Genomic DNA, 25,805 nt, shown 5'->3' on the forward strand with positions numbered 1-25,805 from the left:
GATTTATAAAATGAATTGGCTTTTATATGTCTGTGTTAAGCACTTGATTTGTGAATTTTACTATTAAGTTCTTTATATATAGGATTGACATCATTATTTTTATGGTTGTGAGTTGTTTTTTAATTCACAAAGTTATGATGTGAAAACATTTTTGACAAAAATATTTCCAAAACCTAGAAATTTCTGCAGTATTGCTAATGGAACAAAGAACATATTGTACTGGAGACAAACGAAGGTTTTTCCCAGAACTATCTGTTGGGTAGGAGTGAGAGGCACTCGCATTAAAATTTGATGGGTGATGAGGGTAAATCCTGATTTTTCTAGAATACCTTATGCTAATTATATGTTTCAATATTTGATGGATGGGTAGAGGTCTCTGAGGTCTCTTTGATTTTTGTTTAACCCTTTCACCCCTACTGACCATATTGGACTTCAAATGATGAATGAATGGCCGAGTCCACTAACGTTTCTTAGGGTTGAAAGGGTTAAAATGACTTTAACTGCAAAATCACCATGGGAAAATATTACCAGGCATAATATTTTTCAAAATACATCATTAACTTAAGATTTTCCCACAGCTATGAAAATTTAAAGTATTTGCAATTCCGTTTTGTACCTAAATCAGTACAAACAACCATTCAGCAGGTCCTACATCATGCATGTTACTGCTCATAAATAGAAACCAGAACAACCATTCAGCAGGTCCTACATCATGCATGTTACCGCTCATAAATAGAAACCAGAACAACCATTCAGCAGGTCCTACATCATGCATGTTACCGCTCATAAACAGAAACCAGTGCAGACTCATCACTTGCATCCCTGTTACATTCTTAACAAATGTCAACCAAGATAAACTGTTTAAAAGACATCAACATACATTAATAAAATGTTTTTAATGGTACAGACTTGTGTATCATTATATCTTAAACCTACTTCACGTTATAGGAAGAAATCTACACTTAATGAGCATGAAATCCAGTCATAGTGGCTTTAAAGAAAAGCCAATTTAATCATTTTAACAAATCTGAAGAAAAAATATTGACCGACATCTAAAGCTAAATATTTCTTCACCCATATATAGAATCACAGCTTGTCACAATGATGATCCACGAACACTACCCAAGTGAAGAGGAATCACTTTCTAATAATTTATCATCTTCCTCTCGATTATCATCTGAGTTTTCATCATCAGCATCACTGTCTATTTTCAAGGAAGATCGTGAGTCCTGTTCGTTTTGTGTAGTTTCACTGTTGCCATGGAGATTACTGTTAGAATTTAACACCAGACTATCACTTGTCACTGTAAACAAAGAAAATAAATATTTATACCACAACTTAATATTACTCATTACACAATATTACATCCTGTGTCTCACCTGGTTTCATAGATATGATTTCAATATATTCTTTTTTACAAAAGGCAAAACCTGTACTCATTTACAAAATTATATTTTGCCATCCTGGTCTCGTAGAACATTTTTATAATAAACAGCGCTAGCTCACACTTAAACAGAAATGAAGCTAAAATGTAGTGTTTTCTGATTTGATTACATGTTTCAATATCAACATCTCGGCCAATTCTGTCACAGCTTGGAACACAATTAATGTCCTTTTAAAATACAATATTGAAAATCATCAATGGGTCTTTTGCACCTTCCCACCCAGATTTTAGTATTTCATTTGATCTTTTTCAAGTTTTGTATTGGGTTGCCTCCTATTATCAACACTTAGGCATTAACATCAATGGCATGATCTAGAAGGTCGAAACAGATATATGGTGCAGTCTGTTTGGGGTGGGTTTACTGTATCTATCACTAAATTTATTTTGAAACGTGTTAATATCTTGTGGCTTAAAATCCCTGCAACCAATCCTTAAATGGGAAATTGATTTACTTATATAAGTAGAAATTGCTACATTTTCTTCATTCACCATATTGAATATAGCAAATACATTTGAAAGCCATTAGTTTACCACCAATTCACCTTTTTATTGATTTACTGTTTGTACAAAAGAGGTCCACAGGGCCTGCATAGCTCACCTGGATATTTCTGAAATCATGGCTAAATACTTCCATTTATGTTATATTACAATCATTTTCCTACTTTTTTTAAATGCCTCTCCCAACAATGGGTTTACACCAGATGTGGTCCAAATATTGTCATTCTTCAAGAAGAAGAATTTTAGAGGTTTTTATTTTTAAAAGTTTCCCCTATTGGGACCCGACTCATTCCAGTCCCAAGGCAGACACACCCTCAATTTGTACAACATTATATATAATTAGATCTCCTTCACCCATCCTCAAATGACCCTGGCTACTGTTAGGAGGTTCAACCCGAAACAAATAAACCAATAAAACTTACAGGAATCGTTAAAGACTTGTTGAAGTTGACTTTCTGAAGTTATCTCCTCTTTGGTTTGTGGAGCACCAGCTGGGAACTGAGGCTGGATGTTGGCGATACTGTCTGGCCAGAATCTTTGCTGAACTGGCCGGTGTTGGGTCTTTGGCTTTTTGGCCTTTCCTTGTTCGGGATTACTGGCATCCAACATAGGCTGTAAGATTCTTCTTCTTGCATTAATGAACCTAGAATGTAAAGTTACAATTTAGATACTGTACAATTTGTCATATCCAAGAGCTCAGATTGCAAGAGATTGTGACAAGGGGATCTTAACATGAGGGGTAAGGTTCTTAACACAACACAAGGCTTTTCAACTAATGTTGTAATTAGATATGTACAATTTGTCATATCCAAGAGCTCAGATTATAAGAGATTGTGACAAGGGGATCTTAACATGAGGGGTAAGGTTCTTAACACAACACAAGGCTTTTCAACTAATGTTGTAATTAGATATGTACAATTTGTCATATCCAAGAGCTCAGATTGTAAGAGATTGGGATAAGGGGATCTTAACATGAGGGGTCAGGTTCTTAACTTGTCCAACACAAGGCTTTTAAGTAATGTTACAATTAGATACTGTACAATGTGTCATCCAAGGGCTCAGGTTTTCTGATTTTCAAGAATAAAAACAAGATTGTAAGAGACTGGGATGAGCAGATCATAACATGAGGGGTAAATAACCTTTAAAGATTGTCAAATTGCTAAACACAAGGCTTTTCAAGTGTTAGGCAGTTTGAGAATCTTACACCAAGGTCGAGATCTCCCTGTCTCACTCCCAAGGGGGTCAATGATAATTTTGTTCTGTTATCCTGTTTACCCTTTCATGTATCTAGTATTGACATTACATCAGTGCAAGACCATGACGACATGGGGTGATTAAATTGTCATCATACAATTGAGAACATGTAAAGAGTATGTGTAGCTTGTCTCAACCCTAGATAGAAAATCTCCCATAATGAATATATCCCTCTCCAGGGTAAATAAGAAAATGATATCTGTACATGTGTAGCTTAATTTCAACACATTACAAGACTCATAGAGCAAAAAAAAAATCAATAAAAAAAATCTGATGAATACATACAACTCCTCCAATATAGTGTTTGTTTTGTTTAACGTCCTATTAACAGCCAGGGTCATTTAAGGACGTGCCAGGTTTTGGAGGTGGAGGAAAGCCAGAGTACCTGGAGAAAAATCACCGGCCTACAGTAAGTACCTGGCAACACCCCACGTAGGTTTCGAACTCGCAACCCAGAGGTGGAGGGCTAGTGGTAAAGTATCGGGACACCTTAACCACTCGGCCACCGCAGCCCCATTATTGTGTCCCATGATATTTAATTGATATTTAATGTTGCCGTCTCTGTCTACTGTCTAAAAATTCTTATTTACTGATTGACATTTACCAGTTGTTAACTTGTAGCAGGGTCAGGTTTGTCTGTGCTGCTATCTGTCGCTTTTCATCCTCTGTTGGGTACGGATGCTGCAAAACAGGATTGATTCATACAAAATAATAATTTGGAGTTTTACATAGTGCTGTATATCACAACAACATAGTCATCCCAAAGTGCCTCACAAATCATCATCCGTTGTTACTGGGCCTTTAGCAATCAGCCATTGCTTTCTTAACTCACTAGGGAGCATGTAGCTGGAGATGATATTTCTGCACTAACAACATACACACATTTCTTGCACTGCCACATACTCATTTACAGCCAAGTTGACAGGAACACAACAGAGTATAATAGTATCTTGTTCAAGGATAGAATCGTGTGCTAGCGTCCTTCGGTCAAATAGTAGCCCTGCATCCTATCACTAGACCAATGTGTCTCAGCAAATTCCCCCGGTTTAGATAACCATGTACAGTCTACCCTCGTTATACCGCCACCTTTTGTTCTTGTTGTAATTGGCGGTATAAAGAGGGTGGCGGTAGTATCGAATTTGACAAAAACAAAACTTTGTAGGAATCCAATGTCTTTTATTGTGATCAAATCAGAAAACACAAACATTTCAATTTCAGGTACTGAACAGTAAAAGTGTCTAAACATGATTATTGTATTTGTAGTTTGGTAAAAAAAATCACTGATAGGCTTTTGTCGCATGTCTGTGATAATTTCCGATATTTTTTTTTTAATCATTCTGCAAGAGTCTATTTCTAATTATATTGTTTTGTCCGACGTTTCTAGAAATCGCATTACCGTTTCTATAGTGGCTTTTGCCTCTGTTCCGCTCGGAATATGTTGTGGTTCGTCATCGTCATCGTCAGTGTTAAGGTCCGTTTCACTGTCGTCAAAACTTGTAACGGAGTCAATAATGTCGCTTTCTGTCTGCACTTCGGTAATTTCTGTCTGTTTGTCGGCGTCAACAAATTGTCGGACAGTCAGTCTTACACATACACAATGTGAGTAGAATTCATAACTTATTTTATTACAAAACAAACATTCCTCTTGTTAATACCGATGACGATTTGATCAGCGAATAGAATCACTGAAGCGTAACTTCACCTGTGCTTGAATGGGGAAGTACGTATACCAGTTTCTAAAAATAGGACACTAAAGCGTTCCACGGCGATAAAAACATGGTGGTGAAATCGAGGGATATATACAGTGATTCGGCACATTTTTTCTTGAAAGCATATGGCGGATGGCGGTATGCGAGGGTGGCGGACTTAACGTGGGAATTAAAGAGTGCAAAAATCCGTTCTAGGGGACAAGGTGGCGGTATTATCGAGTGGCGATAGGTCGAGGGATTACTGTACATAAAGACAAGAATTCAATCGTGACTTTAAATGAAGTTTTTCACAAGAGACCAATTACCTTATATTTAGGGCAGTTCTAAAATTACCTGAGGCTGGAGGCATATTTGCAGAGACTCCCACCACTGAACAAATATCAAAACATATTCAGTGTAGGGAATACACCCATCAAATTATAGCAAAATGGGGCTTTACCCCACCACCTACCAAATTATAATACAAGTCCTTCATATCCCTTCCGCACAATAGAATAGCCTTCATAACATCAATTTTCAAAGATATCTTGCCTAACCAAATCTTATCAGGTGCTCATAGAATTCTGAGGGAACTCACAGAATTTCTGGAAATAGTTAAATTTCACATTATGGGACTCATTGTTTTCAGCAATACAGTTGAGAAGAACTCATTAAAATAAATTGTAGATTCATTACTGCAGTTTAATGTTGATGTGTTGTACAGCTGTTTGCCCCTGATCTGGATGAACTGGAGCTTAATACAAGTCTTTTACCAAAACCCCAAAATATGTTTATTGTAGTTTTTAATTAAACTTTAACTTTAATTGGTCCCGAGGTGCTCAATCTGTTGTTTCGAAAATAATTTTACATATAACAAATAATGACCTTGAACTTCATACATGAAAAGCAATCAAAAGAAAAGGTGTATGATTTTCAATTAAATTCAACGACAAGCCAACACTGATCTCTCTATGAGGACTTAATCAGGTCAAACAGAAATGACAGAAAACCAGCAGGATTGCCACCTCACACATCCTCGGTGGGAGACTCACGATATTCAAAGCTTTCTCCCACGAAGACCTCTCTAATGCAAATTATATGTCCTTAAAATTTTGTCATACTAAATCTCCCACTTCGAACACTCCCTTGGTGGGAGATCTTCCACTTGGGCATCTCTAGAGGGAGGCAACCCTGAAAACTTTGTGATCACTCACTGCTGTATATCCACTTTACCCTATACATACATATCTAGAACTTACCACTATATGTTGAAAAAGCCAGGATTTCATTATTTGCGTTGCTGATTTTGGTAAAACTCCACGTTTATTTTTCTTCTTTCCAAGAATGTCGTCTCCATCAGAATCACTTAGTAATGCTGACTGCATTGATGACTGTTGTGAAGAAACTGTCACAAAATATAAGTTGAATTCAAAATGTTAAAACATAATTTGGTTCTATTATTAATGATGGGACGATGATCGATTATATACTAATTGTTTAATACCAACTGATCCAATAACAGTAAACTTATTATAAATTTTCGGTTGATTGATATTTTCTTGTTTTAGATTAAACAAATATCATTGCCTAGAATACATATTCTACCATGTTTACTATGCAACGACAGTTTTGATTGGTTTAAAACCATGTATTATTTTCCAATAATACACGCTCGTGTCAATAATACACACTCGTGAGTCACGGCTGTTACAATCTTTCCCCTCTGAAATTGTGCATTTGTAAAGAAACATGGCGGCACCAAAACGTTTGGACTTCGGAGACCGTGTATTTTACAACGGAGAAATTTAGCAGATTGTTAATTTCTATCCACCCAGAGCACTTTGCTTAACAATATGTTGTAAGGTCTATTTCCACAGGCAACCTTTGGAGAGCATTTCTACATGAGTTGCTTGCCGACATCCCCGAAAGTTATCGAAATGGCTTGGAATTGACGTCAGCTTTTGAATATTAATTAGCACGAGTGCCTTATCGTTTCCTGTGAATTGTAACAGCCATGTAGCGATACATTTCCCGGGGTTTTGCCGTTTTTCTATTAGGCAGAGGTAGATCTCAGAACTTAACAGTACATGGTAGAATAGAAATATTCAACTTTGACTCGTGTATTGTTGCAGGATATACAACTCGGACTCGGATATTTTGCAATTTTAATTAATGACTCAGGCCTGCGGCTTTCGTTATTAATTTAATTGCAAAATATCCTCGTCCTCGTTGTATATCCTGCAACAACACATGAATCATCGTTGATTATTTCTTAAATAAAGATGTCAACGCATGATTCCCACAAGGGCTCAAAGTGAATATTTTTACCAGCAGCCTATAGGACCTTAAGTCATACAAGAGGCCCATGGGCCTTAACGGTCACCTGATTTTTGAAATATTTCAGTAAATTTGAATGAAAGAATGAATTTCAAAACAAATAAAACAAATGATAGTCAAAAATGTGATTTCCCTATAACTATAGTAAAGTTTATCCCCTCCCATGGGGCAAACGCGAGACCCCAGGGCTAAGAAATTCACAATTATGGTAAAGCACCTTAAGACCCTTCGATCTGTGAAGAGTATTTAATTCTACCGTACTTGGGCTATAATAAGAAGATTTTTAAAATTTCTGTTAATTTGACCCTTTTTGACCCCGCCCATCAGCCCCTGGGGGTCAGTCAGGGCCAACATGTACATACCATCAAACTGTCATCCCAAGCTGATATGTTAACGAAGTTAGAATGAATTCCAATAAAAATTCAACAAGTAATGGTCAAAAATGTGATTTCCCTATATACACTATAGTAAAGTTTACCCCCTCCCCAGGGGCAAACATGAGACCCCAGGGTCATGAAATTCACAATTTTGGTAAAGCACCTTAAGATCCTTCCATCTATGTAGAGTATTTGATTCTACCATATCTAAGAGTAGAGAAGAAGATTTTTGAAATTTTTGTCAATTTGACCCTTTTTGGCCCCGCCCACCAGCCCTTGGGGGTCAACTAGGGCCAACATGTACATACCATCAAAGTGTCATCCCATGCTGATAATTTGATACAAGTTAGAATGAATTCCAATACAAATCCAACAAATAATAGTCAAAAATGTGATTTCCCTATATAAACTATAGTAAAGTTTACCCCCTCCCCAGGGGCAAACGTGAGACCCCAGGGTCATGAAATTCACAATTTTGGTAAAGCACCTTAAGATCCTTCCATCTATGAAGAGTATTTGATTCAACCATATCTAAGACTAGAGAAGAAGATTTTTGAAATTTTTGTAAATTTTACCCTTTTTGGCCCCGCCCCTTAGGCCCCTGGGGGTCAACTAGGGCCAACAGGTACATACCATCAAAGTGTCATCCCATGCTGATAATTTGATACAAGTTAGAATGAATTCCAATACAAATCCAACAAATAATAGTCAAAAATGTGATTTCCCTATATAAACTATAGTAAAGTTTACCCCCTCCCCAGGGGCAAACGTGAGACCCCAGGGTCATGAAATTCACAATTTTGGTAAAGCACCTTAAGACCCTTCCATCTATGAAGAGTATTTGATTCTACCATATCTGAGAGTAGAGAAGAAGATTTTTGAAGTTTTAGTCAATTTTACCCTTTTTGGCCCCGCCCACCAGCCCCTGGGGGACAACTAGGGCCAACATGTACATACCATCAAAGTGTCATCCCATGCTGATAATTTGATACAAGTTAGAATGAATTCCAATACAAATCCAACAAATAATAGTCAAAAATGTGATTTCCCTATATAAACTATAGTAAAGTTTACCCCCTCCCCAGGGGCAAACATGAGACCCCAGGGTCATGAAATTCACAATTTTGGTAAAGCACCTTAAGACCCTTCCATCTATGAAGAGTATTTGATTCTACCATATCTGAGAGTAGAGAAGAAGATTTTTGAAGTTTCAGTCAATTTTACCCTTTTTGGCCCCGCCCCGCAGGCCATTGGGCGGTGGGGACCATATAATTCACAATTTTGGTTCACCCTCAGCCATGGAAGCTTCCTGTAAAATTTCATTGAATTTAGTTCAGCAGTTTTTGAAAAGAAGTTGAAAATGTAAATTGTTTACGACACACGACGCACGACGCCGGACAAAAGGCGATTGCAATAGGTCAACTGAGACTTCGTCTCAGGTGACCTAAAAATCTAGGCACCAATTATAAAAGTTAGTTGCCTGGCCTAGTTGTCTTAAAGTGTCTTTTTCATAAATTTATTTGTAAGCCACCAGAGCCCAGTTGTTCAAAAAGGTGATTAAGCTAATCAAAGTTTAACAACAATTTTATAATCCTGATAAAATCATTTCTGGAAAAACTAACTTGAGAAATTTTCATGAAATTGTAACACTAGCCTAGCTATTTTAAAGAATATACACTCAGAGGTTTTGAAGTAAAGGCAAAAGGAGATTTTCACTTATCAAGTGATTCAGCTAATCAACTTTCGAACAACTGGGCCCAGGTGTTTTACTGTCTTCATATATATTCTTAACAAGATTTAGAACTGACACATTTCTCCGACTGATCAACTAAAATCTATAAACAGTTGACAAGGTGTTGCGCAACTTTCAAACATGTGAACACCTTATTGAAATCTATTCTTATTTCTGTACAAATATCATGTAGGTAAATATCTTGATGATGTTGATGATGACAGAAATGCCATATGGTGAGTCCACATTAAAATTTTGTATTTATCCATTTTTATTAAAACTCAGGTTTCATATGATAAGAAATAAAGAATCAACGGAAGCCAGTGATTGGTTCCTTGATCAATTGACATGTTAAATATGTATACATAATGATTATTAAACATACAGTGTTCGAAAGTAAAGGTGGTCCGATGGTCCGAGGCTATAGAAAACCTGGTCAGTCTATGTAAAATTTCAAAGTGTTGGCCCCATTGGCTATGAAAAGTTTGAGCCCTGACATACATTACAATTCATGAAAATAACATTCCAATATTTTCTGACAATTGATCATATGAAATCAGAGCTTACAATAGAGTTTATTTTACCCATAACAGCGTGTTATTACTGGATGATGCCAGTGACATTTGCGTGACAGTTATGCTACTTTCAACAATGTTTTAAAAAATTGGTCTATGGAAAAATGACTTAGGCTATGGGATTTCAATTTTCTGTAGACATATTGTCTAAGGAATTTTCATATATAATTTCATACACTGAGTTACATATGATCTCCTTGGCATGCTCAGTATACTTGGTTTAGATGTATGATAATAATGGATTGACAATTATGACTTGCATTATATAATGCAAAATGAGCCAAAGAGTATCTTGTTTGAATTGTATTGAATTACAGCTTTACATCAGTTGCTGATGATTTTACTAAAATTGTACTTTAAGGATACAGACTCAACACGTTGTTTTTGCACATTTATATTTAGTTTAAATCTCCTATACAGTTTAGAACAAATGTTATGTAATATACATGTTTATATTGTCCTGTGGGCTGGAGGTCTTCGATATTAAAAAAGATGATCATTATAACTTCACAGCAAAACGCTGATGATTCTTTGATTATTTATAGGGTTACCCCCCTTATACCACTCTAATGGCCAAAAGGAACAGTCTGTGGTCCAATCCATTTAGTTTCTCAATAAAATTGTTTGAAATGATATTGAAATACCTGTCTGTGCCTGAGTGACCGGCGAACTGACCAGTCCTATCTGTGATAGGGGTGTGCTGCCATGGATGACCGGAGTGGCAGTGATTTGTGGTTGTACAGGAGCTGTATGGATCTAAAAAGACACTTCATTATAATAGGTGCATAATCAACACTATATATATATAATATATATATTTTGTTCAAATTAAATAAGCTTTTCTATTGATATTACATATATCAATTAATCTCATCATGACACTACATATCCAAGCACATTTCCATTGAGACTTAAACTCTTTCTCTTTAACTTGATTATTGAAGTAGTGTTCCTGCTGGATTTCAGATGTTGGAGTGCATGATTTTCAGGATTGTGTACCCTCAGACAGCCTAGAAAATTGAGGGTACATTGTACAAGGCCTATAAGCACTTATGTGTAAAATTCTTGACAGGGTTTCTAGGCACTTTCCCAAGTTGCAAAATCTACTCTATATTTTCTGGCATTTTAGTGGAAGAGGCACACCTGACCACTGTCCAGAAAAAAATCTTTATTTTTCTTTGACCTCACCTGACCACTGCCCAGAAAGAAGATATGTTTTCCATTTTTGCCTTTTCCAATAGAGTAATACACACTTTGATCACTGATTAAGACTTCCATACCTGTATAGGCTGTGCTACCAGTCCTTGCGGCGTCTGTACCATCTGATAAACTGTCCCTCCTGACACTATTTGACCTTGATTCAAGGTGGCCATGGCAGGTTGTGCCATACCAGGTTGTATCATTGTTAAATTATTTGCAGAGTTCACAACCCCGGAAGACATCACTTGCTGCATAGCCACTGGGGCCTGGCTAGGGGGAGACAACTCCTCCGGTGGAGGGTCATCAAAGTCTGAGTCAATGCGTAGTAACTGTTCACTCTGTAGTTTGCCTTTTAAGCAAGCTATGTATCGATTACAGAAGTCTTTACACAGTTCAGTAACTTTCTCCAACTCCAGAAGATGGATCCTTAATACCTGTATTGCCTTCACCATCTGAAACATGCATTAAACATCTTGTATCTTATCTGAAGCAAATATCAAAAAATATACATCAAGTAGCACATCAAATATCATACCTTGAGCAAGAGTCAAAACATCATATACTTCACCTAAAACACATGCTACAGGTGCTGCATCTCTGATCAAGAGTAATTAAGATCGACTGAAAACAATAGGCTGTCATATAAATATTTATGTATGCAACACACACATTAACAGGAAAATAGCGGGGTTTTTTTCCTGCCTATTTACTGATAACTGGATGTGAAAAACGACCCCACCCCCCAATGCTTATTCAAGGTGTTAAGCTAGAATTTGCACTGAATTATAAAATAGGTCAACATGTTACTCATAAAACGATTATAAGCATGCAAATTTTAAACATAAATGATATGTCAAATATTCCCCAATATGGTCAATTGAATTTTTCCAAAATACCCTTAATGGATACAAATTTGAATATACACTGTATATCAGTTCACATTATCATCAATTATCTTTTATAGTAATAGTACTTTCAGGCTGTTCTTACATACCAGGGTATGTCTCTTCCCAAAATGAGGCCATAACAGTGAATCACAACCATATAACATAATACTAACCAGAGCATCGAGTTCTGGATCCTCGCTAAAGAAAGGTTTACGGTCCTTTTCCTGGTGGTGAACAAATGCTTGAATATCAACATCAAAGCTATCTGAACTGGGACAGTCGGACGTCTGAGAAGCTTGCTCACACTTCTCAAACAACAAAGCCATCAGAGGAAACAATGGATGCCTGCAATATGAAAACAATCACATTAAAAAGAACATCATTCTGTAGTTTTCTGATTACATTAAACCAGTTGAGTTAGTAAAATCTGTACAATAAAGATACAATAAAAATTTCACTGATACATGTTGTTAAAACAGTTTCAGTCGTGTCAGGGACAGATCTTTTAAGGAATGAATGAATGAATCTTTATTCCCTCCTCAGATGGAGATTTTTTCTACAAAAACATTTACATATACAAATCAATACATATTAAGAGGTATAGAAAAAAACATTTACATATACAAATCAGTACATATTAAGAGATAAAGAAATTCACATATATGGACAAGGATTTACAAACATAATCTATAATAAAGCGAAATGAACTTCAACTGTAGTTTACATACTTATTTGCTTTTAAAGTGTTTTTAGATTTGATATACATCGGCATGATAAGCTTTGCTATATTAAGTATTATATTAAGCCACGCCTGACTGTTAATTTTTTCTGTAATTTCATTGACATTACCGAGCATAAATGCTAAAATATCAGAATCATCTTGGTCAAAAGACTTTACAACTGATTGTTTTTTTGTATTTACCCATAGATTGCTCGTTTTTCTTCCTCCGAGTTGATATCCCCTTCCTTAGAAATAACAGTGGGCCTGTTCATGAAAAGAAAACAAATATTATTAATATACATGTATACATTAAATATTATTTCAGTATTGCATTCCTTATACATGCCTCATGTTTAATCCCTTTTGACAATTCTTCACTATAATAATTTTCTATATAAGAATATTTTTTTTATATTTGTTGTGTATACAATAAAATATTTTGAAATCAATATTATATTCATCCAGTATTAAGCCCAGAGATCCAACATATAAACTTTTACCTCAGTAGACTACTACTAGGGGTTAAGCTTATTACCTGACGCAATATAACATTCAATGAAATAATTAATATTATTAGTAAATCATACTGGGTTGTCTTATTACTCAGCATCGCCTTATAACTGGATTTCAGATAAATATATTGCCTTATTCTGATTTTTGGGACTCTTACCAATATATTATAATATCTGAATCCTGCTTTTCCTATTTGACTAACAGAAATATGCATATAAATCTATTGATTAATATGAGACTCAGCAGAATTTTGAAATGGTTTCCAGACTCTTCCGAAAAATCCTTAAAAACATAATACTGTCAAGTTACTTACGTATTATCTGAAGGAGCGGAGGAAACAATTGTGCCGAGAACCTGAACGTCGGTGAAGGCAGGCACCAGTCCTGGCTGTACAACAGACATGGCTCCTCACACAGGCATCCCACTCTCTGTAGAACAATACAAAAGATGTTGTTTGTATAATAAGGTTGTATATCTAGTTGTGTATTAAGACTTTCTCATCATCAAACAGTGTTATTCAACTATAATGAAGATACAGGCCAGTATGGCAAAGGATATCATGTATGTATATCACTGTTATTAAATACCAGGCATATTATGATGAACCAACAAAGTTTCTTTCAACTGAAAAGTATTCTATATATTCAACGTACAGTACAACTAGTCTACGACAGGAAATCAAATCTTCACCTTCGGATCGATCACCAACACAAAGTCAGGAATTATTTTGGGTTACCAAATGGATGGGTCATTTTCAAGAAAAAGGCCTATCTCAGTATCTGTAATACAATTTATGGGCCATCTATAGACATTTAAAGGATTTTTCTGAATCATGTGGGTCATTTGCATAAATTGTGGGCCAATGGCCCCCTCCAAAATGATCCCTGCAAAGTGCATATGATACATTGTGCTAATTATTTGATAAATGACATAGTAACACAACTGGGCCCAGTTGTTCAAAAGGTGATTAGGCTAATCACATTTTAACAACATTTTTCAAATCCTGATATAATAATTTCTCGTAGAACTAACTTGACAAAACTTGACGAAATTCTGGAATTCTTAATTCTCTTTCAACTGGCTTAATTTAAAGACGATATACTCACAGGTTTTTCAACAAATGAGAAATGAAATTTTCACTAATCAAGTGATTAAGCTAATCACCTTTTGAACAACTGGGTCCTGATGATTAAGGAAGACAACTTATGAATTGTGCCCATGACCAGACCTCAACCTCAGATCTGCTGCACCTTACCGCCCAGACAGAAATACCTCCAGCTTATACCTCTGCGCCACATCGGTGTTCTTAAAAAGGAACGTTTCAATGGCGCAGTGATGGTCGGCTTGATATCATGATATGATCATAGCAGAAGTCTTCTATTAGATTGGTAATTTCGTAATTGAATAACTATTGACACTATAGGCCACTAAAAGCAAACCTTTTTTTCAGAATGTTAATGATCAAGAGGTACAGACCCAGGCTTATACATTGCTGACAATGTGTAATTATGATTGAAAACAAAAATAAGCTGTTATATATTTTCATCTGGTTTCAAAGTAAAAGTTGGGAGTTTCTCTTTTTATCATTCAAATTTTAAGTATTAAATAATCAATGGCACCCTGAAGAAACTCTGCCCTGTCTCTATATCTGGTATGTAATTTAAATTTTTCAGTCTCATGACATCTTGCAATCGTGGTGGTGAAAGTTGCTACTAAAAAAAAAAAGATTATCACTACAGGCTTCTGGAATAGCGGTGTAGGACTTGTGTTTTCTGACATGTTTCTGATAACATGCCAGAAAAATAAGGATGACAGTCGGGGAAATCTTTTATTTTTAAACAGTAATCAGCATTCACTAAAGTTATAGACAGAATCTTGAAAACAAGTTCTTCCTTGAAAATGGTCAAACAAAATTCAGGGTACTTCTTTTAAAGGGGCACTCCATGGTTTGAAGAAAGTTTCGGCTGTCAAAATTAAACTTACCAGAAAATCTCTCAAGATAAACCAAAGTTCTTTGAGTATAAGTCCTGAAAATCCTTAATTCGACCCAAAGTATCACTTATTACAGCAAAGACAAACAGTATTTTTATACGATACGCCTTTTTGTATATTTCGGCTTTCATTACATATATATATCAACACAGACACTCATATAATCATCATTCGGACATAGATTTCATTAATAGAAATTGTGCATGTTTCAGATGTCCGAACGAAGGAATGCCCCTTTAATGCATTTTTTATATTATAATTATAATTTAACATATGTAATTTGTGATTTTCTCTTAAGCTGGTGAAATAATTTGAGAAGGTCAGTGTCGAAGAAACAACCATCAACCTGTTTTGTTAATTTAATTGAGCTCAATCTTTTTTTAAATGCATTGTTACAAAGACAGCTTTGATGTAAGTAAATGTATTTATGTAATATTAATAGTAGGTCTGGTAAAGAAACAATTAATTGTCAACCTATTTAACCTATTTTTTTAATTCAATTTAAAATTTGTTCATTTTTTTTTTTAAATGTTATGTTATTATTAAGACAGACTAAGTAAATGTATTCAAGCTAGGAGAGAGCTCAACAAAGCAGTTAGAATTGTGTATAATCCATTAATTTTGTCATTTTCAAAGCAATAAAAACCAAAAGCACCGATATGCTAATTAACTATGCTATTTGTTTTCAATTTATTTAGTGCAGTGCATAAATATAGCAGTAATACCTGAAAAGTAATAATTAAATATATATATAATTATTAATCAACACCTACAAAGGAATAAAGGATTAATATTTTAATTGACATGACCCAATTATACTTTGGTTGCAAGAATGCATACACTTATCTATAAATATGATACAAGCAGAGACATATATATATATATATACAGGGACGTATAATAAGAATGTCCCTGATATATATAGCTTGCTATTGAATATTATAAATATATAAATGTACGTACAGCTAGGTATTATCTAAGGACTGGACGCCACGGTCGTAAACAATAAATCACAACAGGAAATAGAGAGGAAATCGACAGAATAATCAAAACAAACATGATCTTCGACTGAAAGTAGTTCACTAGGTCAACTCCAGCACCTCGTGGTCCCAACTATGCACAGTACGGTGTATATAGGCCATTGTAAGCAAAGCGCATCGATAAACCTAGTTGTAATATAAACCTACAATGTATGGTAAATTCATTGTTTTGGGGCGTAATGAAAGCCTTCACATCACACGCCGACGGCATCAATCGCGTACCACAACAAGTCTCATTTGGGGATGTGCCAATATCCAGCAGGATCGCCCCGTCGGATTCTGAACCCATCAATTTACAAACGGAAGTCTAATTCAACTAGAAAAATTTCACCACGAATCGAGTCATAAATTAGTTTCTAAAATGTCATAGAATTACAACACACCATTTCATATATCCTGTCATTATCGTATTGGGGAGTAAATCTAAGATTCGAATATGCATATCCTGGCATATTTGTTTCCCGTCAAACCGTGTAGACACGTTATTGACAGCTTACCTTGCTCGCCGACAGTGTCACTCTTCGTCAAAATGGCGGGCATCAATTAGGAATACTGCCCACCCAGTCACGTGAGTTATGACGTCACTAAGCGTACAGCTTGCAAGGTGCGAGCTGGTAATGCGATAATTTAAGCAGTTTTTAGCTGCAAGTTCTTAATTTGATCGAGCATATCGTTAATGCAACAATAAATGAAGGCGGCAGACTGTTTATTTATTGTTCACCACTGCTAATTGCTCCGCATTCGGACGAAAAGCTTCGATAATTTCTGGCGGGAGACCGATCGTTGTGTCCTGCCCCTGAACTTTGACAGTTCACCGATCACCTGACGAGACGTGAGATAGACATTTCTTTCTGCCGACAGAGTGGGGGCGAAATGGGTCGGGAACTGGGGAGTTTTATCAAACACGTTGGTATAGCGGATGTTGATTAGCAAAGACATATTTTGGGAGATTAAAAAACTATTCACTTTTTCATTAATTCACTGGCGAGTACACAGTTGATTCGCCGAGGAGGGTACCAGCCCATTGATTTATGACAAATGATGACAATATGATCGATCAAGAGACTGCCCTATTTTTTGAGGCCCTCAATTGGGGAAACTTTCAGCAAACTCTGAAGGGCCGTCGTGTTTATAATAACAATGTATACAAATATATAAATTTACAAATGTACGATCCACCATTAACCAGAGACTTGATATCAGGTCTGGTATATAGGTCTCTGGATTAACTAATAATTTTAATTCAATAAATATCGATATGTTAAAAAAAAGATGTGATTTGTGTAATTCGATCGGCTGTCTAATACCCTATTTATATTGTATTGCATTCACTATTATAAATCCTGAAAATAGATTTTTTTAAATCGTCTGTTTTCATAGTTTTAATTGAATTAATGTTCCCATGTTTTTATAATTCTTATTTTTTTTTTTTTAATAAATTGAATGCACACTTGCACTGAAATAATGAATATGGTAAAATTATACAGATTGATTGATATTAAACAGAATCTATAGTACATAATGTATCTTCGCTAATAAATTAAAAGCAAATTCAGATTTTAATAATTTTCATCCCTAACTTAATTTTAATGAACTTTTTCATGTAAGACTCCTAAACTTTAGAAGGAAAAATCTGTCTATAAAGAACATGCTTTATAATTATGTTTCTGGTATATGTATATATAAGCATTTTAGTCATTATTAAGGACTTTCTGGTATATGTATATATAAGCATTTTAGTCATTATTAAGGACATGAAAAATAATCAATATCTTATTGCAAAATTTGTATTGAATTCACAAAAGGTGTTATAATTGTATTATGTGATTTCCATTGCCTCCACATTAATGTTTCTTGGAACATTTTGAGGGTCTCAGAAATTAATTAATATATCTAAACTAGACTGACATCAACATCATATGTTCCTTTGTATAGTTCCTTCGAATAGTTTACCAAAATAGCAATTACTTCCTGCAGTGCAGATATGGTTTGAGAGCTGTAAAATGATAACTTACCAGAAAAAAATGCATGTACATGTGTATAAAACACATCAAATTTCACTTGTAAATTCAGTTAGTTTCTTTTTCAGAGAAAAAAGGTTCAAAGAACTGAATTTGAGAAAGCATGGAAAATATGTTTGTAACCCTTCATTCATACAAAATAATATGAGAAGTAAAGTTAACATATTTTCCTTTTAGAAGATGTTATTGAGTATTTTAACAAATTCAATGGGTTTACTATATCCATGGGTCAACAATAATAACAGTAAGCAGGGCAGCCCTAGGCCTGCAATACCACAAACTTGGTTTGGTTGTAAGGACCTGTTTTACAGGCTTACATAAATTCCAAAAGTTTGCTAAAGTTTTCTGCATAAACTTCAAATACATTAGGATTATTATCCAAATTTTAGAGATAATTGTCAGAAAACACAAAATGATGCAAGAACTAATTTTATGCTTAGAATTCCCAAGAATACAGGAAATTTCTAATTTGGACCTTTGGTTTAATGCAGAGCACGGTGTGGGCCTCCAGACACTTACAGCAGGACTGTCTCATTTCAAAATAAGGTGATTCAATGGTCTGCCAAGGCATTACAGTAAGTAGTGTCAACCCCTTGTATCAGGTAACAGGCTGACACCGATTCCTCTCCCTTGATAAAGAATAATATATCTGAGGTTATTCTAAGACTGCTGACTTTGCTGGATTTACCTCCCCAGCCAGGAGGTGGAATCTCCTTGTAGTAGCTGGTGGCTACCTCAGTAAACAAATACAGGAAGCCATTGCAAGCCCAAGGACCCAAGGACCCAATCACAACAGGAAAGTGCCACAGGAAACTCGGGCTTAACAGGATTGAACAATACGTTATATTGTCTGATATATAATTCCTACTGATTACCATACTCCTCTATCTCTGGGTTAAATGACAGGTACACATTTGAAAAGACAACAACACAATAATTTTGTTTAGATAATTTAAATATGATTTGGTAATGCATCTGTTACACAGATTTTCGTCGGTATATACATGTATATATACAAACATCATGCTGATCGTGACAATGAAAAAAGTCCAGTAAATTTCTTTCAACAACAAATTCACAAAATTAATCACATCCACATAACTCCAGAATTGCTCTCTGTCTCCAAATATCTGCAAAGGAAAAAATTAAAACACATAATTTCACAAAACAAAATAATTTCAGTTTACTGTTGAATATTAACTATTGAGATAGAGAGTTGAAACAAATGTTTTAGTTAAAACAGCAGCATTCACCAAGGGAAAATGGTAAATAAATCAATATCTAGATTTTCTATCTTTTATGATGATCACTAAAACCACACAACCTGCTTAGGTCTGTAATTATACAACCCCACTCTTAGTCCCCGGTGAGCTAATCAACTCATTTACAAGGAAGCCCACACAAAATTTATCCTTCATTAAGGGCAGGAGGCCAATACATGACCTCTTACTCAAAGACAGGGACTTATAACAGGACAAAGAAATAACATTTGAGTAATTCTAATTGGACAACAATAGATAAGGTTCAGCTTAGTAATTAGTATAGGCTTGTGCTTATTGTCTGATATATATGGAGGGTGGGTTGAAACTTTAAAATAAAATCTTTGTATTGCAAGTACTAGGTACATGTATATATAAATGTGTGTACCAACATAACACTTAAGTCAAGAGATTACATTGATTCAAAGGACCTTACATAATTATTTTTTTTTCTGAATGCATAAAAATGTATGTGTGCAGACAACATAGTGCCTGTATCTGCTATATCTGGGATTGATTAATATTAACATTGTTAATCAACTAACAAATCATTTCAAAAAGAAAAAGATTTACCGTATGGAAACCTGGTTTATGTACCAAACTACCAGTTAACTACCTAATCCTATACAAATTCTCCAACGATTTCAGGTCAAACCTCCCCTAGTTTATGTACCTACCTAACAGTCTTGACATTCTAAACAAATCCTCTGTCCTTTCTAGTCTGTATGACATATTCTTCATACACCAACCTCTGTCTAATCCTCATTAATTCATGTGTCCTTTAGTTCATGAACCAGCCTGTCTAATCCTAAATAAATCTTCCGTCCTTTAATTTCTGTATAACATCTAGTCTGTATACCCACCTAACAATGTAGTCCTATACAAATCCTCCGTCCTTTAGTTTCTGTATAACATCTAGTCTGTATACCCACCTAATAATGTAGTCCTATACAAATCCTCCCTCCTTTAGTTTCCTGTATAACATCTAGTCTGTATACCCACCTAACAATGTAGTCCTATACAAATCCTCCCTCCTTTAGTTTCTGTATAACATCTAGTCTGTATACCCACCTAACAATGTAGTCCTATACAAATCCTCCGTCCTTGAGTTTCTGTACTAAGTCTTCTACACTCTCCACTTTCTGACCGGCCTCCCTGGTAGGGGGATCTTCCACTGAGAGGACTTCCTGACGTGGACTTACATCAACTCCATAGTCTGCCACTGACTTGACTGCCATAGGTTTCTTTTTAGCTTTCTGTTGTCACAAATAAGAAATAAAACCATAGAAATTGTTTCAAAAAACAAACAAACAGAAAATATGAAAATAAAGGACCAAATATTCTAAACAAATTTTAACATTATCAAATACTGCTACTGTAAAGATAATATTTTCAAGTGGTTTTTATTTTCCTCTATATTGAAGTACTATATATTTTAATATCCACAAAAAACCCTGCCCACAAATTTTCATTTTTGCTGAATCATCAATTTTAAAATGGTAAAGGGAAAGCTAGTGGTTCATAATTTAAATGTGGCTCACAAACTTTTATTCTAAATTTTTACACTCAGTCTCAGGGACATGGACAAGCTGTTTTGAGGACAAACATTGTTCAACTTTTGGTAAATGCAAAATCAAACAAGAGGCCCATGGGCCTTAAGGGTCACCTGAGATTTGAAATATTTCAGTTAACTAAATTGACCCTTTTTGGCATCAACCATCATTTCCTGGGGGTCGGTCAAGGCAAACATGAGCACACCATCAAACTGTCATCGCATGCTGGTAATGTTATCCAAATTATAATTAATTCCAATAGAAATCAAACAAATCATAGTCAAAAATGTGATTTCCTGATATAAACTATAGTAAAGTTCACCCCCTCCCCAGGCCAAGGGGCAAACGTGAAACCCCAAGGTCATGAAATTCACAATTTTGGTAAAGCACCTCAAGACCCTTCCATCTATGAAGAGTATTTGATTCTACCTTATTGGGTCTTGAGAAGAAGATTCTTGAAATTTCAGTCAATTTGACCCTTTTTAGCCCCGCCCATCAGCCCCTGGGGTGTGGGGACCATATAATTTACAATTTTGGTTGACTTTTAGTCATACAAGCTTCCTGCCATATTTCATTGAATTTGGTATATGGATTTTGGAGAAGATGTCGAAAATATAAATTGTTTACGGACGCACGACGGACAAAAGGCGATTAGAATAGGTCACTTGAGACTTTGTCTCATGAGACCTAAAAACACATAAATTCTATCCAAAACCGTTTTAATTAAATCAATTTTGATAATTTCTGTACACCACTAACTTACCATTATATTAGGCAGTGTGGCATATCGTGGTTCATTGAGTCGGAGATCAGCTGTTAGTACAGCAGGAATGGACACTTTTACTGTTTCTAAGCCGCCATCAATTTCTCGTAAAATATTCAATTTGTTGTCCACTTTTTCCACATTTGAGGCAAATGTTCCCTGCAACAAAGATGAGGATATGTAAAGAAATCATGTCAATTTTGTTAGTCTCTGTAGGGGTGTAAAAAATCCACTGGTCCAACATTCGGGACTACCAAATTTTCAACTTGGGCTAGTGAAAATTACAGCCATACTAGCCCAGGGCTAGTGACATTCCCATTACGTTTCAGCAGAAAGAGAAACATTTAAATTGATATCTGTTCACAGGGGTCCAAAACACACTTTAAAACCTAAAACCTAAAAATTCTTAGCAACGATCTTACCTAACTGTAACTGAATAATATGGAGTCTTTTGTGCCAAATTTATCATGCAATATCTCGTACAACATACAGTTTAGACTCGAGGTCAGTCTACAATATAATAGGGCCAATCAACACAACGTTTACACAGTATCAGGATATATACTTGTGACTGATCTGACAGCAAAACAAGCCAACGATATACAGTCAACAACAAGTACATAAAACTTGCAACATATCCGAGGCCAGTCTGATATCATGATATTTACACAGTTAGCTAATGTCATATGACAAGCTTACGTCACAGTTAGCTAATGTCATATGACAAGCTTACGTCACAGTTAACTAATGTCATATGACAAGCATACGTCACAGTTAACTAATGTCATGACAAGCTTATGGCAACCGACTAAAAGTAACACAGCCAGTGACATACACATGTAGGCTGATCTGACAGACAAATAATTATTATTATTGTCATACCACAAACTTACAACATACCTGAGGCCAATCTAAAAGACCAGCGGTCATCTGTCCAGTTTGGTTACAATCATCATCAATAGCCTGAAAATATTAAATAATGCATCAACATAAAAGAAATAATAGGCCTAATAGCAGATTACATCACAGGGACATGTATAAATAAATATTTTTATGTTATCCCTCATTACATTCATCTGAACATAAAATAATTAGATTCAAATGAATAACAAACACATAAATGGGATAACAGCCCGTTGCTCATTTATTCACATAAAACAATGATGTCAACACCCTCTTACACAGAACAAAAATAAACCCTGCTAACCGGCATATTACCTATGGCTATATAATTACTCTACTTTTCGAGCAAAAAATGACGAAGAAAATATCTACGTAACAATAAATCAATGTACGTGGTTAATCTGGTGAGCAATGAACTCGAAAGACAGCACTATCCACGTGCATGCCTTATATAGCCTTACACTACGTGACATCCACCCTGATTGGATGTCCACCCAGGTGCGCTATGCACACGAATACTTCTGGAAACAACCAAATTAACTTCATCAATATATATGCGATTTACAGACAACATGTGTGGGAGTGTTAACAATAATCACACAGTTTATTATCATATCTTCACATCCTGGATATCTTACCTGTTTTCCTAATACAACAAGGTCTACCTTCTCCTCCTCAACAATCTTGGCCAGGATTTTAGACACATGGAATGGCTGAAGTGTCTCATAATCTTTGGGCTCTACTTTAACATGTATGGCCCGATCAGCTCCCATAGCTAGTGCTGTACGGAGAGTTTCCTGTGTTAAACAACATACGACACAGTTCATTATCTTTAGTCATTGAGAGAGAACAAGTTTATTGAAAACACGTAACAAGAAAAATGGATGCATACAAGGAGTGGTCACTCCTGAGGGTGGTTACAAATAGGGTGACCAATGTACTTGAAATTTCAAAGAATGTCCTCAATAAGGGGTCTAGAGACTCACTCTGGCTCACTCTACACCTGACTACGTATATATACTCAATAACTGAATAAGCTATTGAGCAAAACACTCCCTCGCTTGGTTGGTACGCAACCTGATAAGCAAGTATATCTTACCCAGGTACCCCGTTCCTTCACCAAGAAAGAACTCATCAACAGTAATGTTGGTTATAGAAACAAAGTAATTTTGTTATAAGGAACCAGGTGTAATAGACATTTTTAATTGTGTTAGTGAGATGTCAATTAAAGCATCTTAGCATCACACACATTGTTTAATTTGTGGTGTCACCAATTTCAGAGAATGAAACTGATTGAGAATATTAATTGCCATGACCGATTCCACATCAAATGGTCTTAACCACATGCTGTATTCATGAATATGCTTGCTTGCCTAGCACTTCCTATGAAATTGATTGATTTCTTTAAAAACATTTTCATTTCATTGCACCAGAGGCTCGTTCAAACAAAAAATTCTTATTCATTTAAGAAAATTCATACTGATGTAGGTAAGATTCTCTAAGACATTTTATCAGTTGTTGGATTTGCCTTGATACATTAGAGACAAAAAACTTCAACAGTTAACGTTACAGACCTGGCTTTGTTGGGGTCCACAAGACACAGCTATGACCTCGGATGCCAGCTTCTTCTCCTTCATCCTCATTGCCTCCTCCATGGCAATCTCGTCAAACGGGTTCATACTGTGCTTCACTCCATCTGTGACCACACCCAGTTTGTCTGGTTTTACACGCACCTAAAAACATATCACCAATTTTGATTGATGGATATCATAATATATAATAATAGGCAATAAAAAGTGGAAAGATAGACCAGTCATTACTTGGTAAGTAAAATATAAGGTATAAGTAGGGTAGCAAGAATTAATGTCATTGGTTGGTTTCAGCCTTAGTAGCTGTGACTAATGACAATCTGCTGACAATAAAATGCTATCATGATGAGTGCAGTCAAGAGTGAGCTTCAGACCATTCTTTCAAAGAGAATTGAGTTCAATATGCAGGGATAATATCTGTTGTGATATAGTTGTTTTAAAATTGATGTCATTGATGGCATGATGCCCCCCCCCCCCCCCCCCCCAATCTGTTCCCTTCAGCAGCTTCTAAACAGCTCATGTTGATTGTAGACCTTGTAAACAGTATTGAATAAGGATTATTTATTTTCCACAAATGTTGCTAGTAAATAGACATGGAAATAATCAGTTTGATCTCATGATCAGATCATTGATAAAATTTCGTTCTTTTAATTATTATTGCAGTTCCGTCTGACTCTGCTACTGCCATCCTTGTTGTTTATTCACTTGAGTATCAAACTAGTGAACAAGGGGTTTAGGGTTGAAGAAAATGAAATGAGTACAGTACAGTTACTGCATATTGTATAACTTGTCATTCAGGTGACATTAGAAATCTAGTACGTATACGCATACCCATACAATCTGGAAAATAATTGAGGATGCGACGGAATGTTTAAAAGGTACCTGGAGTTTTCGTTAGTTAATTCAAAACGTTAAAACATATCTTGTTGTATGTGCAACTAAAGGAGGTAAACATGTAAACGATTATTTAGACATTTCTGCGTTGCCGGTTGTTTGTTATGAAACTGCCGACCATGTCCTGTAAGTGTGCTAAAGCGTCAATATATCTTCTCATCAGTCGAGATAATCTCACTGAAGTATTTCGAGACAGCTCACGTTAAGAATAAAATCTTACCTTCACAGCATAATCTATAACTCGCTTACACCCAACGAGTATTCTCAGAGACATCTTTGCAGGTCGTTCAACCAGCAGCAAGTGTGACCTTTGTTCCCAAGAAGGGAGATACCGGTATTTTCATATCAAAAGCCTACGGGATAGTAATGTAGGGGTAATTCAACTTTCAACAGATATTGATTACCACCAATAATATAATACTAAAATTGGAAAATTGGAAAACTATAATAACTCACTCAAATATTATTATTTTAAATTAGAAATCTTCTATTTGGAAAGGTTTCATAAATAATGATTACTCCCTATCAATTAATACTTTTCATATGTAAAGAGTTCCTGCCCCTT

The 25,805-nt window shown here is 35.6% G+C and overlaps 2 protein-coding genes across 4 annotated transcripts; both read right to left on the reverse strand.

Annotated features, from left to right (window-relative positions):
* Positions 1 to 17,027, reverse strand: LOC117341195 (homeobox protein PKNOX2-like). 3 transcript variants are annotated; one of them, XM_033903054.1, is made up of 10 exons: positions 16,756 to 17,027; positions 13,540 to 13,654; positions 12,915 to 12,977; positions 12,166 to 12,337; positions 11,186 to 11,557; positions 10,550 to 10,661; positions 6,144 to 6,289; positions 3,801 to 3,877; positions 2,365 to 2,585; positions 1 to 1,303 (listed from the first exon to the last, which is right to left on the reverse strand). In XM_033903054.1, the coding sequence occupies exons 2-10, from the start codon at positions 13,626 to 13,628 to the stop codon at positions 1,119 to 1,121; spliced, it is 1,437 nt and encodes a 478-aa protein (XP_033758945.1). In that variant the 5' UTR covers positions 13,629 to 13,654; positions 16,756 to 17,027; the 3' UTR covers positions 1 to 1,118. The 3 variants fall into 3 exon arrangements, with proteins under 3 accessions (XP_033758945.1, XP_033758947.1, XP_033758948.1); XM_033903056.1 differs by lacking the exon at positions 16,756 to 17,027 and adding an exon at positions 16,406 to 16,732; XM_033903057.1 differs by lacking the exon at positions 16,756 to 17,027 and adding an exon at positions 16,182 to 16,366.
* Positions 17,028 to 19,216: 2,189 nt separating this feature from the next.
* LOC117341196 (electron transfer flavoprotein subunit beta-like) lies at positions 19,217 to 25,586 on the reverse strand. Its single transcript, XM_033903058.1, has 7 exons — positions 25,461 to 25,586; positions 24,332 to 24,490; positions 23,396 to 23,554; positions 22,755 to 22,817; positions 21,855 to 22,013; positions 20,610 to 20,794; positions 19,217 to 19,409 (listed from the first exon to the last, which is right to left on the reverse strand). Exons 1-6 carry the CDS (start codon positions 25,512 to 25,514, stop codon positions 20,624 to 20,626), a joined length of 765 nt encoding a protein of 254 aa, XP_033758949.1. The 5' UTR covers positions 25,515 to 25,586; the 3' UTR covers positions 19,217 to 19,409; positions 20,610 to 20,623.
* Positions 25,587 to 25,805: the final 219 nt, after the last annotated feature.

The sequence above is a fragment of the Pecten maximus genome, chromosome 13 (assembly GCF_902652985.1).
Source record: "Pecten maximus chromosome 13, xPecMax1.1, whole genome shotgun sequence".
NCBI lineage: Eukaryota > Metazoa > Mollusca > Bivalvia > Pectinida > Pectinidae > Pecten > Pecten maximus.